This window comes from Homarus americanus, unplaced genomic scaffold (assembly GCF_018991925.1).
Source record: "Homarus americanus isolate GMGI-L3 unplaced genomic scaffold, GMGI_Hamer_2.0 scaffold36204, whole genome shotgun sequence".
NCBI classification, from domain to species: Eukaryota; Metazoa; Arthropoda; class Malacostraca; order Decapoda; family Nephropidae; genus Homarus; species Homarus americanus.
This window is the reverse complement of record NW_024716381.1, coordinates 10,302-30,204: the sequence shown is the minus strand read 5'-3', so window position 1 is coordinate 30,204 and position 19,903 is coordinate 10,302. Positions and strand designations below refer to the sequence as shown.

General features: G+C 37.3%; 1 protein-coding gene across 1 annotated transcript; it reads left to right on the top strand.

Moving 5' to 3' along the window:
• Window positions 1-4,496: 4,496 nt before the first annotated feature.
• LOC121858128 (spatacsin-like) lies at window positions 4,497-18,871 on the top strand. The gene is made up of 4 exons (XM_042354357.1): window positions 4,497-4,679; window positions 6,542-6,696; window positions 17,883-18,044; window positions 18,573-18,871. Exons 1-4 carry the CDS (start codon window positions 4,512-4,514, stop codon window positions 18,769-18,771), a joined length of 684 nt encoding a protein of 227 aa, XP_042210291.1. The 5' UTR covers window positions 4,497-4,511; the 3' UTR covers window positions 18,772-18,871.
• Window positions 18,872-19,903: the final 1,032 nt, after the last annotated feature.

Sequence of the window (19,903 nt, the reverse complement as noted above, 5' to 3'; positions counted from 1 at the left end):
AAACCATTGTTTCAATGGGTTTTTGGGTAATTGGTTCCAGCTCACCGAAAATTTCCTAACTTCAACAAAAATGGCGGAAAATTTTACTTAATTTGAGGTGTGTATGTAGAAGGCTCCTGGATGATGGTGATGATGTGCATTTGAAGTGGGAGGAGAAGAGAAGGAAGTGGAGGTGGAGGAGAAGCATTTTAATGCTTCTTGGAAGGTGAGTCACCTTCCATGAAAATGTCAGGAACCTCTGGACTGACAGATTCTCCACCATGAACATCCTCTCTCCTTCTTGAAGTGGAAGGCTGAGGGCTAGCATCTTGTTCCCTCTGCCTTTTACTGAAGAAAGTGTCAATTGTGGTCTGTGGGGCATCTATCCTCCTCACCATTAACTTATGTTTAAAGAAGGAGACCACTGAGTCCTCAACATGACACAAAGTTAGTTCAGTTTTTTCCACTTCTGGGTGCTTTGAAGCCAGTTCCCTGAACTTCTCCCAGTGGTAAATCACATCTTTCAACTGTTTAGCTGACATATGGTCATCACTTTCAATTTCCTCCTCACCACTGTCAGCCTCTACCCGTAACATCTCATCCAGTTCCTTCAAGGCATTAGGAGTAAGTTCCTCCTCATGAGACATCACAAGCTCTTCCACATCCTTCTCCTCCACTTCAAGACCCAATGACTGACCAATGGACACAATCTCCTGGTCCAACTCTGTGTCATCCTCAAATCCCTCAAAATCATGGACTACTGATGGCCACAGTGCTTTCCATGAAGAATTGAGGGTTCTATTGGAGACTTCTTGCCATGATGACACAATCAATTTTACAGCCTCCAGGACGTTGAATTGTGTCTTCCAGAACTGTTTCAGTGTTAGTTCAGGATCAATGGAAGTTGCCTGATGACACCTCCTAAACATTTTCTTCATGTACAACTTCTTGAAGGTGCTGATCACATTCTGGTCCATTGGCTGTATGAGTGATGTAGTGTTTGGAGGCAAAAACAACACTTTCACAAAGTCAAATTTATACTCCAAATTTCTGGCAAGGTCAGGGTCATGACCAGGAGCATTATCCATGAGGAGAAGAGCCTTTACAGGAAGTTTATTGGTGGTTAGGTAGCTCTTGACAGAGGGGCAAAACACATCAATAGCCCATTCATTAAAGAACTGTCTTGTCACCCATGCCTTACGGTTTGACTTCCAATAAACTCCAAGCATTGTTCTTACCACTTTCTGTTGCTTGAACACCCTGGGGTTTTCAGAGTGGTAGACAAGCATAGGCTTCAGTCGGAAATCCCCTGAAGCATTGGCACCAAGCAATAGAGTGAGACGGTCTTTCATGGGTTTATGCCCAGGTAAAGAGGCTTCATCCTTGGTGATGAATGTTCTTTTGGGCATCTTTTTCCAGAACAGCCCAGTTTCGTCAACATTGAACACTTGCTGTGGAAGATAATTTTCTTCTTCCATCAGTTTTTTAAATTCAATTAAAAACTTTGCTGCCCCTTCTTTATCAGCACTAGCAGCTTCACCATGCCTAACAACACTTAAAATGTCACTTCTTTTCTTAAATTTTTCGAACCAGCCTTTGCTAGCCCGAAAATCTTCAAATTCTGTTCCTGAAGAACTAGGTTGATCTGTCTTTAAATGTTCATAAATCTCCCTGGCTCTTTCACAAATGAAATCACCAGAAACTGAATCACCTTTCATCTGTTTTTCCCTAATCCAGATGATAAGTAACCTCTCAGTTTCTACGATTAGGGATCTACTTTTAAACACTCTTGTAGATTTGTCTCTCACGTTCACTTCCTTAAATTTGTCTTTTTGTGCAAGAATTGTCGACACAGTTGATGCCGACATGCCATATTCTTTGCATAGCGCATTTGATTTAATACCTTGTTCGTGTTTTTTTATTATTTCCTGCTTCATTTGGATTGAAATCACTTTTCTTGATCTCTTAGGCCCCATGCTGGATTCAAACAATGGCAACACGTATTTTTCAAAGTTAAACTAGCTGTAAATAAAGAATATTTTCTTTAAAATAACACTGCACTGCACTATATATTGTCAATATGTAAAATAATTTTCAAAATGACCAATAATTTGCTTGGAAACACAGAAAAAAAGCGTTTAGTTGAAGAGAGTCTCAAGCAAGATGTTACCTCCAGTGAAAACAGAGAGAGACTGACGCCTGTTTGCTGTGTTAAGAGGCTGGATGCCGCGCATTAAACTAGTCACTTTACCTTCAATTTTGTTCAATAATTGTTAAAATGACTAAAAAATTGAATATTAAACTTTTAAAATTATTGAATAGTATAAACTTCTTGATATTTACAAAAATAGTAAGGAATTTAAGCCCTAGAACCGATTAATGTATTGGCGGACTGATACTAAAGCTGGTTGCCCTGTCAGTGCAAGCGAAAACATGTTGAGGTTTCGTAAGAAGTTCGTTTAAGCGAATTTTTTTTACGTTCACTGAAGATCCTGCGGAAGGCAGTTCGTTAATCGAAATTCGTTAACCGAGGTGTTCGTTAAACGAGGGTCACTGTATTTCATTGTCTTCTGATAAAAGACCAAGTGATAATTGCAAGGATTCAGTGTATGTGTAGCTTCAGCATCAATGTCCTTTCCTCTGTGAGGGGAGGATTTGGTACAAGTGTTGAGATAAACAACACTGTGAATGGTCAATATCATCCCCCATTATATCGAAATTGGTGTTCATGGAGACCCTTAGTCAAAATCTTGAAAGCTAAAATCAGGATATTTAACCCCCAGGCATCGGGCTATGGTTGGCATATACCCCCCCTCCATGTGGCTATATTCAGAAAAATCTAAATAAAAAGCAATTCTAATCTTACAAACTGGTCATACATGATAAAAAAAAGTGAAGAACTACATGTTCTTACCACAGGTTAAGATCGCAGGGGTTAGGAAGAGTCAAGAATGCACGTGAGGTGGCATGTGAGTGCGAGGCAGTAGGGTGAGGTTGGCAGTACGAGGTACACAACACTGATTTGTTGGCAGTATGAGGTACAGGACACTTGTTTTATTATGTTATTGCTATTTACAGTTATTATTACTGCCTCCATTAATTGGTCACAAATCTGCTGGATGGTTCAGAGACCCCTAATACACTTGCGCTTAGGGGTTGAGGGGTAGATACATGAGGTGATGCACGTGAAGTACAAGGGCAAGATCCCTACATCACAAAAGCTGAGAAGTTACTATGAACAAAGGCTTGCATATGTGAGTGAGTGAAAGATAAATGCCTTTTTGGGAACATAATCTAGCCAGGCCCACTTGGCGATTGAAACAGTACTTTGAAGTTACAAAACATCATATGACGTGAACTGAAGCCCTGTAAGCACAATTCATATGATGTGAACTGAAGCCTAGGGGTTAAGGATCTCTTTTTATCTGCTTTATCGGATTAACACAAGAGGAGAGTAACAATGACAGTGATGCTATGCCAGATATTGTTGGTGTTGATAATTTGGATTGAATAAACTTATTACCTGTACTGCATCTATACACTACTGTATACTATACGATACTACAGGTTGACAACCCTTTATCCAAAATTCCGAAAACCGAAAAGCTCTGAAAACCAAAAGTTTTTTTGTGGGGCATTTTTTTTTTTTAAACAGTGATTAGCCCACCCGGGCATAGATCACTGACCCACATCAGGGCCTGGGGGGCGAAAATGTAATGGTAATAATAATTATAATAATAATAATTATTCTTAGTAAATAAAATTTTTAATAAAAGTACACCAAAATAAAATATAACAACATTAATAATAATAATAATATATAATAATAAAATTAATAAAAATAACAGTAATACAGGAGCACTATAATAATAAAATAATAATAATAATAATAATAATAATAATAATAATAATAATAATAATAATAATAATAATAATAATAATAAAGAAATACAAGAATGAAAAAAAGGATCAAAAGTGAGAAACACGACCTAGACCTATGAATTATTATTATTATTATAATTTTATTATATCCCCCAGGCCCTGATGTGGGTCAGTGATCTATGCCCGGTGGGCTAATACACATAAAAAAAAAAAAAAAAAAAAAAAAAAAAAAATTCTGAAAACTGAAAAATTCCGAAATCCGAAATTCCTCTGGCCCCAAGGATTTCGGATATGGGATTGTCAACCTGTATCATGATTATTTTGTTAAAACTTTTTTTTTTCATAAAAAATATCCTTTGAGACCTTTACCCGGTAGTCATTTGATTTACAATATTTGTCAATAATATTGTAAAAGGTTTTTCAGGGACACAACCCATCGGTAAATTGGGGTCTGCCTGTACATTACCACTCAGAAAATCTAGAATGCTTGTGACCAGACATCTTCCATATTTCTAAATACAGTACAGTACTGTAAAGAAATTCATCAGGCACATGCACAAACACACGCACATGCAAGGGTGTGCTTGTACAGTCACCTGTCTCCATTTTTATTTTATTTCCCTGGGCATAACTTGTTTGGCTTGTATGAAATGTTATTCATAATTCAGATACATATTTCTGTTTTTCTTTTAACAGGGGTTACTCCAGGTTTCCAGATTGCTGATGATTTCGAGCCAGAGTATCTGTATAATGCCAGTATAGATCTACTCACTCAGGCCATGCACAGCTATGCTCATGCTGCTCAATATTACATGCAGGTTGGTAAGAATAAGTTAAAAATATATTTAGGAATGAAGATTTCTTAAATTGATTGATTAACAGGGTAATTTGTATAGTACAGTATAGTAGTCTCGGTTTACGCAATCAATTAAACCCATGGAGGTCCGCGTAAAACGAGAAACGCGCAAACGAAATAACAGAACATATGGGATTAATTGAAATAGAGACTGGGCCGACCCCCAGACTACCCTTTATCTGACACAATACGTACGTTTTAGTAAAATATCATCTTAATTTTTGATGGTATGCACACACAATTAATATTATAGAGAAATATCAATAATACAGTGACCCCTCCGTTAATGAACTCAATCCGTTCCAGAAGGTCGTTCGTTAACCGAAAAGTTCGTTAACCGAAACCATTGTTTCAATGGGTTTTTGGGTAATTGGTTCCAGCTCACCGAAAATTTCCTAAATTCAACAAAAATGGTAGAAAAGTTCACTTACTTTGAGGTGTGTATGTAGAAGGCTCCTGGATGATGATGATGATGATGGGATTTAGAATGGGGGTGGAGGAGAAGGAAGAAGAGAAGGTATTGGGGTGGAAGAGAAGTCACCCCATGGTGCCATTTCACCCATAAAATTTTAGCTCTCTTGGTGTAATTCAAGATTATTTTCTTTAAATCAACACTGCATTGCATTATATATTGTCAATATGTAAAATATATTTCAAAATGACCAATAATTTGCTTGGAAACACAGAAAAAAGCGTTTAGTTGAAGAGAGTCTCGAGCAAGATGTTACCTCCAGTGAAAACAGAGAGAGACTAACTCCTGTTTGCTGTGTTAAGAGGCTGGATGCCGCGCATTAAACTAGTCACTTTACCTTCAATTATGTTCAATAATTGTTAAAATGACTAAAAAATTGAATATTAAACTTTTAAAATTATTGAATAGTATAAACTTCTTGATATTTACTAAAATATGGGAATTTAAGCCCTAGAACCGATTAATGTATTGGCGGACTGATACTAAAGCTGGTTGCCCGGTCAGTGCAAGCTTAAAAACATGTTGAGGTCGGTTCGTGAACCGTTAACCGAATTTTTTTCGTTAACCGAATTGAAGATCCTTATGGAAGGCAGTCGTTAATCGAAATTACGTTAACCGAGGTGTTCGTTAAACCAGGGGTCACTGTATTAGGTTTTTTTAACACTTACTTTAGTAGAAGAGATGGCTGGGCACACGGGGATGGGGGGTTGGGTCCGAGGCAGAGGGCAGATTATTGGCCCTCACCTGTATCACTTGTATCAATTGTATTACTATCCACCACAGAGGCTTGCAGGGCCTCTTTGTCAAACCCCTCAAAGTCCATATCCTCACTATCACTGACTTGGGCTGGCTGTGGTGGGTGGCGGGTGAAGAACTTGGTAATATTTTGTTGACTGGGCGACCTAGTGCACACCCTGCCCGCGCCGCTTCCCGCATAAATGATGGAATGTACCGTGTAACTAATAATTCCCGGTCTGGCCAGGTGCCGCGTAAATGACCAACCGTGTAAAGGAAATCCGCGTAAATTAAGACTATACTGTACAATAATATGTAGTCTTTTCGTAAAGTATATTAATATCCAAGAATTAATTCATGGGATATTATGGAACTATGTGCACCACTGCAGCTGCCTCCACATCCGAGGCTTATTTTTTGTGTTCAACAAAATGAATTTACTTGAATTTACTAGGCATTATTTTGCAATCTTGGGGATTCATTTGCATATGTTATTGTCTCCCCTGTCCAGCAGGATGTGTTAAAGAAGGAAGCTAGAAGCACAGGATTTTAGTCTTGGGTAATTTATAGTTTCAGTGTTTTAAATCTGTCATGTAAAGATTATATTTATTCACCAGGACCAGCAACTGGCAACAGCTGTTGAGTACAGTCGTCATGCTGAACTTGTAGCACTACAAACAGCCCATGTTAGAAGAAGTGCTACTGGCTCATCTTTGAGGCTCCTTAGGCTGACCCCTGCAGCAGTAAAATATATAACCACAAGACTTCTTAGGTCAGTTTCAGAATATTTATGTACAGGTTCTACCTCTCTAGTCCAGCAACCTCGGGACCTGACCGGTGCCGGACCATGGAAATTCACCCTTTTCCTGGACAGGTAGTGACTTGCGCTTACGTTAGCACCACTTTCACTGCTTCGTGGTCTCTTTGAAGACATATTGAAGGGTTAAATGTCGTACAGTAACTTCTCAAATTTCGCGAGTTTTTAATTCAACATTTTTTATTTGGACACAAAAAACACTACATAATTCAAAATTTTGACAGCGGAAACTCGAATTTCGACGGGTTTGAACGGCCCGCCAACGTTCAGACGACGTGCACAATCGTGTAAACAGCGTCATTTCTCTTATGTACAAAAGATTCATTATTGTTTATTACTGAATGTCTTTTTTATTGAATTAATGTTTATGTGTGCAAAATGAGCAATACAATTCATTAATAATACATAGAATATTAAAACACACGAGGAAATGAGACAGCATTGTTTTCGTTGATTACAAAACCAGTGACTGATTGGTTCTACATATAAAACAAGAAAATAAGACCCTGGTTGTAGCTGTAGTAAAATTAATTTAAAAAATTAATCTGTTTGTTTTTAGTAATGTTATTTAATGTTAATAAATAGAACAATAAAAGTAGTAAACCATTAATGTTAAAGAAAAAAAGTGAGACTGCACGTATGTAAGTGCGCACATGTGAAAAACATATCGTCATTACTCTACATAAGAATATGAAAGCAACACTTATTTAATGTTCATATATGTTTTAATTAATGTTTCTGATTTTTTTTTATTGAATTAATGTTTGTGTGTGCAAAATGAACAATACAATTCATTAATAATTTGTGAAATAGTAAAACACACGAGGAGACGAGACAGCTGCCGGCATTGTTTTCGTTAATGTTTACAAAACCAGTGACTGATTGGTTCTACATATAAAACAAGAAAATAAGACCCTGGTTGTAGCTGTAGTAAAATTAATGTAAAAATTAATATGGTTGTTTGAAGAAATGTTATTTAATGTTAATAAATGGAACAATATAAGTAGCTAACCATTAATTTTAAAGAAAAAAAGTAAGACTGCGCGTATGTAAGTGAGCACATGTAAAAACATATCGTTATTATTCTACATAAGAATATGAAAGCAACACTTATTTACTGTTCATATATATTGAAGGGTTAAATGTTGTACTCTGTACTGTATAGACAAACAGAGAGAGAGAGCCGAACTGCCGTATGTAAACAAACCTTAGTTTCCTGCGGCTTTGTTGTTGTTGTTTTTTTACGGGGATTAGCCCACCCAGGCATAGGTCACTGACCCACATTGGAGCCTGAGGGGTGAAAATGTAATACTTCTGTAATAATAATAAAAATTCAGATAAGTAAAAAAAAAAAAAAAAATTAGCTGCCTATCTACCTATTGGGCAAACTATCGTTCCGGACCACAGAATGCCGGACTAGAGAGGTACAACCTGTACTACATTATTTTTTTTAACAGCAATAGCAACTTTAGTTTTCAAAAATTAGGAGTACCGCAAGGTCCTGCTGATTGAAAATACAATTTAACGATCATAATGTTTTCGGGTATGAAAATTTAATGGAGCTTGCATTTTATTTAACAAATAAAAATTCCTTGTGATCCGGTTCACTATACTGTATTGTACTTTACTCATTAGCATAGGCTGTCGACGTGAGCTTGTGATGCAGGCAGGTCAAATAGTGATACTGTACAGGTACACCACCGATAATCCAGGAACTGGTGGTCTGGCACCTCCTTTAGTCCTGACAAAATTATGAGGGGCACTTAACTTCCCTCCCTCCCTCCCAGCCTGGGTGACGCTAGTTTTAGGCTTAAAGTTTTTATCTTATAAAACGTAGCTGATTAGACTTGGCAGAACATAAATTGCATTGCTGGAATCCTTGTAAGATAGTGATTAATTTGAGTATAAACATCATATAGTTTGCACAATAGATAAAAATTTTAGTCTAGCATAGTACAGTACATTTGTGTACAAGTTTTTTAACTCATATTTTGGGGAAGATATATGTAACTTTCTTCATTTATTTTTACTCATTTACATGTACAAACCATCCTAAATTTATATTGTGAAAAAAGGAAAAGAAATAATTGTCTTAAGGGTAAACCTGTAATAAGTTAATTACTAAAATTTTTATGTCAAGTGAAAACTATGTGATGTTTATACTCAAATTAATCATTAGCTTACAAGAATTACAGCAATAAAAATTATATTCTGCCAAGTCAATTCAGTGACATTTTATAAGGGAAAAACTAAAACTACTCCTGTTTTGTTATCTCCCATCCCTGACAGCTGTCAACACAACCCCCCCTTCCTCCTCACAGCCAGGGTGAAGGCAGTTTAGGCTTAAAGTTTTTATCTTATAAAATGTTGCTGACTAGACTTAGCAGAATATAAATTGCATTGCTGGAATCCTTGCAATATATTGATTAATTTGAGTATAAACATCACATAGTTTGCACAAGAGATAAAAATTTTAGTTTAGTGTAGTACAGTATAGTACATTTGAGTACAACGTGTGTAGAGTAATGTTGCTCAAAATTATGGCTTTTTCACATTTAATTTACATTTAATATTTAATTTACGTTTTTAGCAGTCCATGGTGCTTCAGAGACACAAGAGGTGTATAATTAGTGGGTCAGAGGTGTACAGTATTGTTGAATTATTATTACCTGACCTCGGTTGGTCCGGCAAAACGGATAATCCAGCAAGGCTTTGGAATCAAGGGTGCCGGAAAATCGGTGGTGTACCTGTATTATGATATAAGATTGTCTGCATTCACGTAGCCACATGACAGTGGTAGCTAATTAATCAGAGTGCACTAGCTTACTGAGTCTACGACCTAAGTTCTTCGTGCAGCTTGCCACCCATGCTTATCATGCACTCGTTGCATGATGCAATCACTCGGAAATTCATGCGAATGCCTGAAATGGAAAGATATTTAAAAAAAAAAAATTTTTTCCTTGTACAGTATTGGAAAGTTCCACGGATTATAGATTCCACTTATTGTGATCTTATTGTACAGTCCCCTTCACTAGTGCTTTTACAGTGGCTTGTCATATACACATTCCTCAAATCATTACATTAAGATATTTGTTTTAATATTGTTTTACTTTGATTTCATAGTATGTTTACTATTGCGAGTTTCCTTCTGTCGAATTTAAACAAACAGCACTGCTACACTGTACAAAACCTGACGAGTCTCTGTAAATGTACTAGTAAAGGGAACTGTCCATAGGTTCCAGAAGCTTTTAGGGTCACAATACAGTGATATCCCCATTAGCCGGAACAATTGGTGCAGAGCACTTCCGTGGATGAGAGATTTCCGGGAAACGAGACGACTTTCTCAAACCCGGAAAAATTCCTTATCCCCGGAACCTTTTCTGGTTACTGGGAAAAGTTTCTGAGTGTCTAAACTAGACCTCTTGCACAGACGCACACTAGCCCACTTCCCCAGAACGTTTCTAGGTGCTGGAGATGTTTTCCTTAAATCTTAACTACTGGAATCCATAAATACAGTTCCAATTAAGTTAGAAACTTAATTTCTTTACTACAGTGATCCCTCGGTTAACGAAATTTCAGTTAACGAATTACCTTCCATAAGAATATTCAATTCGGTTAACAAAAAAAATTCAGTTAACAAATTACTTACGAATTTTTCCCGACATGTTTTCCCCTGCTTTCGCCTGCTCACCAGCTGTAGTATTAGTCCGCCAATACAGTAGTTGGTTTTAGGGCTTAAATTCGTTACCATTTGAGTAAATATCAAGAAGGTTGTACTATTCAATAATTTTCCAAGTCTTATATTAAAATTTTTAGTCATTTTAACAATTATTTAACATAATTGAAGTACAGGGAACTAGTTTTGAGCGCGCCAAACAGCCACTTGATTCACCCAGAATGGCGTCAGTTTGTGTCTCTGCTCAGTGGAGGAAGCATCTTGCTTGAGACTCTCTTGAACATAAACTATTTTTACGTTTTTACAGTACAATTATTGGTCATTCTGAAATGTATTTTACATATTGACAATATATAGTGCAGTGCAGTGTTGATTTAAAGAAAATAATCTTGAATTACACCTAATGAACTTAAAAATTTTATTGGTGAAATGGCGGCAAGAAGCATGGGGTGACTTCTCTTCCACCCCACTGCCATCTCTATATGATACAGGCATGAATACAGCTGTTACTTTTATCCTCTTCACCACTGATCAGCTCATTAGTTGCTTGGGCGATTGGTCATGTCTCTTGTTGCACACTTCACTCAATTGACTGTAATACATAACTTATCATATCTTAACACTTGTGATGAAGGTTGGGTGGGAGATTATTGAGTCACGTTACTAACCTGACCTGATGCAACATCAGGTCAACCAGTGTTGGATGGGGGATCAGTGGGTCATATGACCTGAATAAGTCTTGAATGACATTATTTTTTACCTATGAGGTATATACATAGTTCTATACTGTATTGTATATGAAGGGTACATAAAAAATAAATAAACATTACAGTGGTCCCTCGGTTAACGAGCACAATTCGTTCCAGAAGGTTGCTCGTTAACCGAAACCATTGTTTCAATGGGTTTTTGGGCAATTGGTTCCAGCTCACGGAAAATTGCCTAAAATCAACAAAAAAGGTAGTAAAGTACACTTACTTTGAGGTGTGTATGTAGAAGGCTCCTGGATGATGATGATGCTGATGGGAATTAGAATGGGGGTGGAGGAGAAGGGAGAAGAGAAGGCATTGGGGTGAAAGAGAAGTCACCCCATGGCGCCATTTCACCCATAAAATTTTAGTTCTGTTGGTGTAATTCAAGCTTATTTTCTTTAAATCAACACTGCACTGCATTATATACAGTATTGTCAATATGTAAAATAAATTTCAAAATGACCCATAATTTGCATGGAAACAGAGAAAAAAAAGTGTTTAGTTGAAGAGTCTCAAGCAAGATGTTACCTCCACTGAAAAGACACAGAGACTGACGCCTGTTTGGTGTGTTGACAGGCTGTTTGGCGCACATAAAACTAGTTTCCTGTACTTCAATTTTGTTCAATAATTGTTAAAATGACTAAAAAATTTAATATTAAACTTTTAAAATTATTGAATAGTATAAACTTCTTGATATTTACTAAAATAGTAAGGAATTTAAGCCCTAGAACTGATTACTGTATTGGCTGACAAATACTACAGCTGGTGGACCGCCAAATGCAAGCAAAAACATGTTGAGGTCCGCTTGTAAGAAACTCGTTAATCGAGGGATTGCTCGTTAACCGAAGTTAAGAATCTTATGGAAGGTAAATCATTAACCGAGGCGCTCGTTAACCGAGGAATCACTGTATTGTATCATGAATGAGTCAGTACGGTAGACAAACAGTGAAACGACCCTTTGGGAGAGTGGGTGGTGTGGTCACTTCCCCCAAATGGATCCTTCAACAACAAACGGAGGAGAGAGATATAACTTATAAAATGCCACTGACTTAACTTACGAGAATATAACTTGCATTGCTGCAATTTTTCTAAGGTAGCGATTAATTTGATTGTAAACATCCCTTATTTTGCACCATACATAATAATATTAGTAATTAACTTAGTACATTTGAGTACAGGTTGTGATAATTTGTGGTTGTAGTTTCAAAGCTTTGTGACATCACTCATGTATAATGAGTCTCCATATGCCCTGGTTTATTCATTGATCAGTTGTCTAAGTGCAAAAGTAGCCCTGTCGAGCTATAATGTATCAATTAATTTAAAATAGAAATTATAATGTAAAATGTTATAAGACAATGGTTTAGTAGTGCTGTGTTAGTGTTTTGGCATGTCACCTGACTCCTGAACAAACTCTTCATCAAACTTCTTCAAATCCTACAATGTGCTTGGCAAGCTCAAAACACACACACACACACACACACACACACACACACATGGGAATTAAGACACCAAGTATCCAGTGAGGGTCTTGTTGTGTGACTGCATGGAGGCGAATTAAAAGATCAGCTGTTGAGGATCTTATCACTTGGCAACACAGGTGCATGTTACCACTCCTTTCCAATCCATCTCTCGAATCACCCACACCTTTCTGCCTTTTAAAATGTTTTGTAATGTAATATTGAAGGGATACAACTTTGCTCATTTATACTTATCACAACCTCCCTAAAAATACTTTAGGTTTCGTGTTTATTCAAGACATCGTCAGGTCATGAGACCCACTAAACCCCCACCCAAGAAAGGGTGACCTGACATTCCATCAGAAGGTCAGTAATATGAGACCACTAATCCCCCACCCTACCTCCACCTGACATTGAGTAGGTCAGGTCGTCCCCCCAAAGAAAAAATATATATAAATTAATTAACTTTCATCTTTATTCAAAACATTTTCAGAAAATTCTCTTGATTTTCAACCTTGTAAAATTTTTTACTATAGCCGGAAATTTTTTTAAAATTCCGGCTTTGGGAATGATTTTCCAAGCAAATTTCAATTCCGGCTATCAGAGATTTCCGGGTTTGAGGAATTCCAGCTAACAGAGATATTACTATATTTTCTTGAAGTACAGTACAGTTCATAAATAAGTATTGTTGATTGAATAAACAGCCAAACTGTGCAATGCTTTGCCTTCTTCTGTGTTTCCATCTTGCTTCAAAAAGCTTCCCATAAAAAAAAAAAAAATTACCTAGATCACACTTAGACTCATCCTCTTATCACAGACTCCAGCCTACTCGGAAAATTGGCCTTTTCCCCCAATTAATCTGAGAAAACATAACAGACGAGTAGTTTAGGCACTGAAACATTCATTAATGCCCGGAAAAATTCTATATATATGCAAGATTTTCCCATGATAAGGATTCGTCAGAATACAGGAACGTCTCTCTAATACGGAAATGTTCTGCACCAGTTATTCCAGCTTTTGGGATATTACTAACTTTTTCTTTTCTTTTTTAGGGAACTCAACTTCTAAATAGACTACAGGGCGTATTTGTTTTGTTTTTCGTAATTTAAATTATACATACGATATTTTCTTAAATTTGTTACTTAAGAAACAAAACAAACAGTCAATTGAGAGAGAGAGAGAGACCTGGTAGGCCTAAGGTACCATGGATAACCTCGGACCCAGGAAACCAGAAAATCTTCAAAACCAGTTTATTCTAGGTCCAAAGATCCTGCATGTGTGGGTCTATACATTGCAAAATTTTCTCTCCTTCCATAGATACAGTATTTCTTTTTTAGTTGGCTGGTCATAAATTTTGCCTTTGTAGTGCCTGTACCTGGCAACCCTACAGCTATGTTATTGATAATTTATTCAGGTTAAATAAATTTTGTCCATAATTTAAACATTTTGTTTCTGCAAAATACTGTTATGTATAAAGTGAAACAGGTGTATAACTACTTTAAAAGCTTTATCCTCACCCATATTAACATCCTTCTCACACAATTCTTTCTACATCCCTTTACATATGCATGCTCATCAACTTTCCTCGCACATTTACCCATACAATGGTCCCTCGATTAATGAACACAATTGGTTCCACAGAGTCGGTTGTTAACCGAAAATTTCGTTAACTGAATCAATTATTTCAATGGGATATTGGGTAATTGGTTCCAACTCACAGAAAAAGTATAGATTCATGCGCTGGTTAACGTCCAACTGAACAACGTCCGATTACATATACGTCCCCCACTCCACAATCCCCTGACGGAGACACGATGATCCTTTGATCCTTCCCATACTGGCCAGTTATTATGTGTTAAAGGAATATCCTTCCTTAGACTTTAGTAAGCATTTGCCTCCAGGTGTAATGTTAACCTACATCTATTGAGGATAAAATCTTTCACCTACAAATTGACAATAACACATTTGCTGTAATCAGACATATCTAGTTGCCTCAGCAATTGCAACCCCAGTTGCAATTTCAAATTCTGTGTCATTACTAAGGAATAACAAAGTCTCTGGTGTACTGCACTCTTAAGATTAAGAGAAAACGGACTCAGGCGTCCTGAAGCGAGAGAAAACGGATTCCTATGATGGGGGACACAAGCACTCACATGTGCCACTCATGCTGACAGACTTGACACTCACTTACTTGACAAGTTTTACCAACCCTTAGTTGTAATAATAATAATAATAATAATAATTAACGGTTTATTGAAAAAATTCTGCAGCCCGAAGGCTGAAAATATACATTGGACATAAATGACTTATTACATACATTGGTGGTTTAACAAAAGCCTTCATTAGAGAAAGGTAAAGGAACATACAGTGAACATACAGATTAATGTAGGTGTTGAACAGCAAACTCGTAGTGTAGTAACTCCCTCCCAGATGGTGTTAGGAGGAACTCACGTGGTGTAGTAGTTCCCTCAGATGGTGTTATGAGGGACCTGGCGTGGTGTAGTAATTCCCTCGCAGATGGTGTTATGAGGGGCCTCACGTGGTGTAGTAATTCCCTCACAGATGGTGTTATGAGGGACCTCACGTGGTGTAGTAATTACCTCACAGATGGTGTTATGAGGGACCTCACGTGATGTAGTAATTACCTCACAGATGGTGTTATGAGGGGCCTCACGTGGTGTAGTAACTCCCTCACAGATGGTGTTATGAGGGGCATCACGTGGTGTAGTAATTCCCTCACAGATGGTGTTATGAGGGGCCTGACGTGGTGTAGTAATTCCCTCGCAGATGGTGTTATGAGGGACCTCACGTGGTGTAGTAATTCCCTCACAGATGGTGTGATGAGGGACTTGACGTGGTGTAGTAATTCCCTCACATATGGTGTTATGAGGGACATGTGGGGTAGTAATTCCCTCACAGATGGTGGTATATGAGTGAGGTTTGGTCCCAGGCCTTCCTATCATAGACAGATTAGCACATCGCTGGTTGTTGTTGGGTCTCACGGGTCGTTATCACTGGGTACCTGGGACCTCACTGTGTGAAGGTTAACTTGGGACTGTTACTGTTGAGTTGTTCTCACTGACTTAAGCACTGTTCACCTCTGTTTAACACTGGTTCCGTTCCTTTCCTAAATGAAATTGTAACTTCTGGCGAGAACTTGTTGATATTCCTGTGGGGAGGAGGGTTCAGGGGAGGGGGTTGGTATAGGCCAACTTAACAGTTGACCTGGCTGCTCCGAGAGGAGCGCCAGGTACGTCTTGACCCTTCGGTAGTCAAGGATGTGTGTACGTTATCTAGTGAATTTAGTCAATATTGTACAGTACAAGTACACTGCAATACAGTGGTCCCTCGGTTAACAATGGACCTGCAAACCTGTACTGTACATGTACTAAATGATTATGGTACTTAAATTGTTATGTCTATTGCAAATATAGATTGTTTATACAGGTATTCAAATAAATCACTATCTTACAAGAATCCCAGCAATGTAAGTTATATTCACCCAGGTCGTTTGGGTGGCAAATTATGAGAAGAGCTTAGTCACTCTTAGTAATGATAAATAAACACCCAGGCCTTCAGCGCCAACTGTCAAATCTTATCTCAAATAAATAAACAAACACCAGATGCTCTGTCACCTCACCTCCTGCCCCCTCCCCCCCACCCCCCCTCTTCCTACGCTCGCTGGCTACCTCCCTCCTTGTGTTCCCAGACAAAAGATGGTGATAACTTTATGCTTTAAGGTGTTTATTTTATATAATATCTCTGACTAAAGTTAGATTATAATTTGAATTGCTGGAATCCTTGCAAGACTGCCAATAATTTGAATATAAACGTCATATATTTTGCTCAAGATATAAAAATTGTAGGACATTAGTGTACAATACTGTAGTACCTTTTATAATATAAAGTTTTTCAACTGTATTTTTGGGTAGATTTACATAAATTTCTTCATTTATTTTCATTCATTTACATGCACACACCATACTAAAAGAAACGTAAAAGAAATACTGTAAATGACTTTAGTGCAAAGCTGGAGTGCACATGTACTAAGGGTATTTGATTACAGTACTAAAATTGTTATGTCTAGTGCAAATTATAGGTTGTTTATATTTAAATAAATCAACATCTTCCAAGAATCCCAGCAATGTAAATTATATTCACCCAGGTCATTTCACTGGCTTTTTATAGGAGAGAAGCTTAGTCACTTAAGAACTGATAAATATATACGCGTTAGGCCTGGACCTGTGCCAACTGTCAAACCGCTCCCCTCCCCCCACGCTTGCTTGCTCCCTCCCTCCCTCTCCCCCATCTGCCCAGCGTTGCTGGAATCCTTGTAAAACAGTGAATAATTTTAATATTAACGTCATGTATTTTGCACAAGAGAGAAAAATTAATCACCTGTATCACATTATAGTAGTGATTTAAGAGTAAAAGTGTATATGTACGTATACAGTATAGTATTCCACATACACGTAAGTATAAATACAAAGTTTATGTGATGATCGGACAACGTTCATTTCGGTTAACGTCACGTTTCCAAGAACGTATCTAGGATGTTAACCGGCGCATGACTGTACATACAAAGTACTGTACTGTATACCGGTAATGGAATTAACAAAACATTAAATATAAACTAAATACAGTACTGTACTGTACAGTATACTGTACAATAATAAATAAAAAACAATAGAATACTGTATTTTAACTTACTTTGAGGTGTGTATGTCATATTCCCGGCAGCTTTGTTTACATATCAAACCGCTGATTGTAGAGGCAGTCCATCGACTGCCATATTCTTTACAGAGTGCATTGGTTCTAATGCCTTCTTCATGTTTCATAATATTTCTGTACTGTATATATTATCAATATGTTAACTAAATTTCAGAATGACCAGTAATTTTAATATTAAAAATGCAAAAATATTCAAGAGCACAACTTTCTTGATATTTACTCCACTGGAAACGAATGTAAACATAGAACCAATTACTGTATTGGCGGACTAGCCGATCAGCTGATCAGCACAACAAAGCGTGTTTCTCGTAAGGCTGTCATTAATCGAAGTTTTGTTTGTTAATGGAACTGAAAATCGTGATGGGAGCTAATTCGTTAACCAAAATTTCGTTAATTGAACCGTTCGTTAATCGAGGGACCACTGTATTAACATCCTCCAACAAGCTTATCTAAAATACAATTTCTTCAATCACTCAGCCATACCAGTTACTCTCACTTATATTTTCTTACCTGTTTTACACATTACAGTGTGTGTGAAGCTCAGCTGGTGGGACGTGCCTATAGCTTTACTGTGGACTGGGGCACAGCTCTCTACCAACAATATGTTAAGAATGGTGATGAATCATATCTTACTGATTATCTGGCCACTTTTAAACTTTCTCCGGAAATCATGCTCGAGGTAGTGAAGAAGTAAGTAATTTTAATATTTTTTTATATTTTTGTTTAAGTACGGTATTTTTAACTTGTGCATTTGAAAAGTCAGTTTGCTTTCTTTTTATTTTGGTTTGTGTGAAAAAGAACATTGACATTTGGAAACTTATCATTTATGCTATAAGAATTTGGGAAAGTGTTTACTTGTCTCTGAGTAAATTTGTGATTGAACTTCTAAGTGTTGAGTGGAATGAAAAGATACATTGTTAGAAAAAGACATTATAGTTAGTTACAACTGTGATTATTACTCTACCTTTCAAATTACTGCACCAGTATTGTACCTTGAATGGCTTGATGCACTAGTTCTCCTTAGTTCATATACAGAGGGGGCATGCTAACTTACATCTTTCCTCACTTCTATCTTAACCAGATTTGATTTTTACATTGATGGGGATGTCACAAACAACTTTTTTTTCTGTTGTGAAAAATCATATGATTGTTCACAATTGGACAAACACTGGCCCAGGTAAAGTCACCATCATGATCATCGTATTTTTTCATTTTCAGATTGGAACATGATGGTATAACAAAGGACCGTCGAGTACGGGTAGCATCCATGCTGGTTCATGTTGAAGAATCTGATATAGTTTATCGAGTAGCAAGTCAGCTTGGTCTCAAAAGTACTATAGATAAATGTCTAGCTTCAGCTTATGTGCCATATCTTAAAGATACTATTTTTGTAAAGGGATGTACTTTCAATGATTGAAAAGGATAGCTATTTAACCATACTGTAGTTACCCTACTAATTCATCTGTTTACAATGTAAGGGAAGATATTATCAGTAATAGTAAAACTGTACCATTTTACAGCCATTTTCCATTATCTGATGGCAGTTTTCAAGCTAATTGGTCTCCTGTTGCCTCTCTCATGAGGACCTTATCTCTCATTCAGGGCTTACTCCTAGCTTTCTTCCCCTCCACATTCAAACTCCTGTATCTCTTGATCCAGTTAGTCTCCCCCATTCTCTTCACAAACCCATACCATCTCAGCTACTTCTGCACAGAACCTCACCAACAGACACACACACACACACCCTCTTAGCTTTGAATAGGGTTTCCTATTTATGAATGTTACATTACACATTCATCTCACTATTCTCATTTCAGCTCACTTAAGCTTACATATGCCATCCTCTTTAACTTCTCATGTTCCAGTGTTATACAATAACACACCTCTCACACCAGCTACATACAACTTTCCTTTCAAGCAAAGAGGAAAGTTGTATGAAGTTGGCAAGAGAAGTATGTTTTGCAGGTGTAAGGTGAGGTGACAGGCGTTATGACTTTACATGACAAGGGTAACTGACACCATTTAGGTGGACATAAGTGACCTTTGAGTTGGTACTGAACACATTCTGCACAGCCTGGTATGGACACAGTGCATGGTAGGTTGAGATTAGTTCATAGAATTTATGGCTGGATGCTTGAAAGTGAGAAAAAGATTGATTGAGGTGGTTGGATTATACTATACAGGTAAATTAGTAAGATCCAGTTATCATGTAAGGTAATGCCAGGAAAATAATTGTGGACCTTGAACAATGGAGTTGCTTTGTCAATGACTGATATTGTAAATGAGCCTGATGACTCAACTTGGTACAGTATACTCCTTAAGTTCAAACGAAATGTTGAGAATTGGTGTAGATACAGTACAGTACAATATTAAGATTCACTGTGTATACTACTTACGAAGATTCAGGATAAGAAAAGTGTCTTGGGTCATTTACTGTTAGTTTCCACCCTTGTCATACACTACTTTCCTTAGATTCTTTAATTTCCTTTAATTTCTGTACCCCTTGATTTATCCCACATAAATGTGAAAGGAATGAAACCTCGATTAAC

Excerpts from the sequence above, each read along its gene's own strand:
- LOC121858128 (XM_042354357.1), top strand. The coding sequence starts at position 4,512 with ATGTTATTCATAATTCAGATACATATTTCTGTTTTTCTTTTAACAGGG. Across the intron at positions 4,680-6,541 it reads CTGCTCAATATTACATGCAG|GACCAGCAACTGGCAACAGC; the intron begins GTTGGTAAGAAT and ends TTTATTCACCAG. Across the intron at positions 6,697-17,882 it reads ATAACCACAAGACTTCTTAG|TGTGTGTGAAGCTCAGCTGG; the intron begins GTCAGTTTCAGA and ends TACACATTACAG.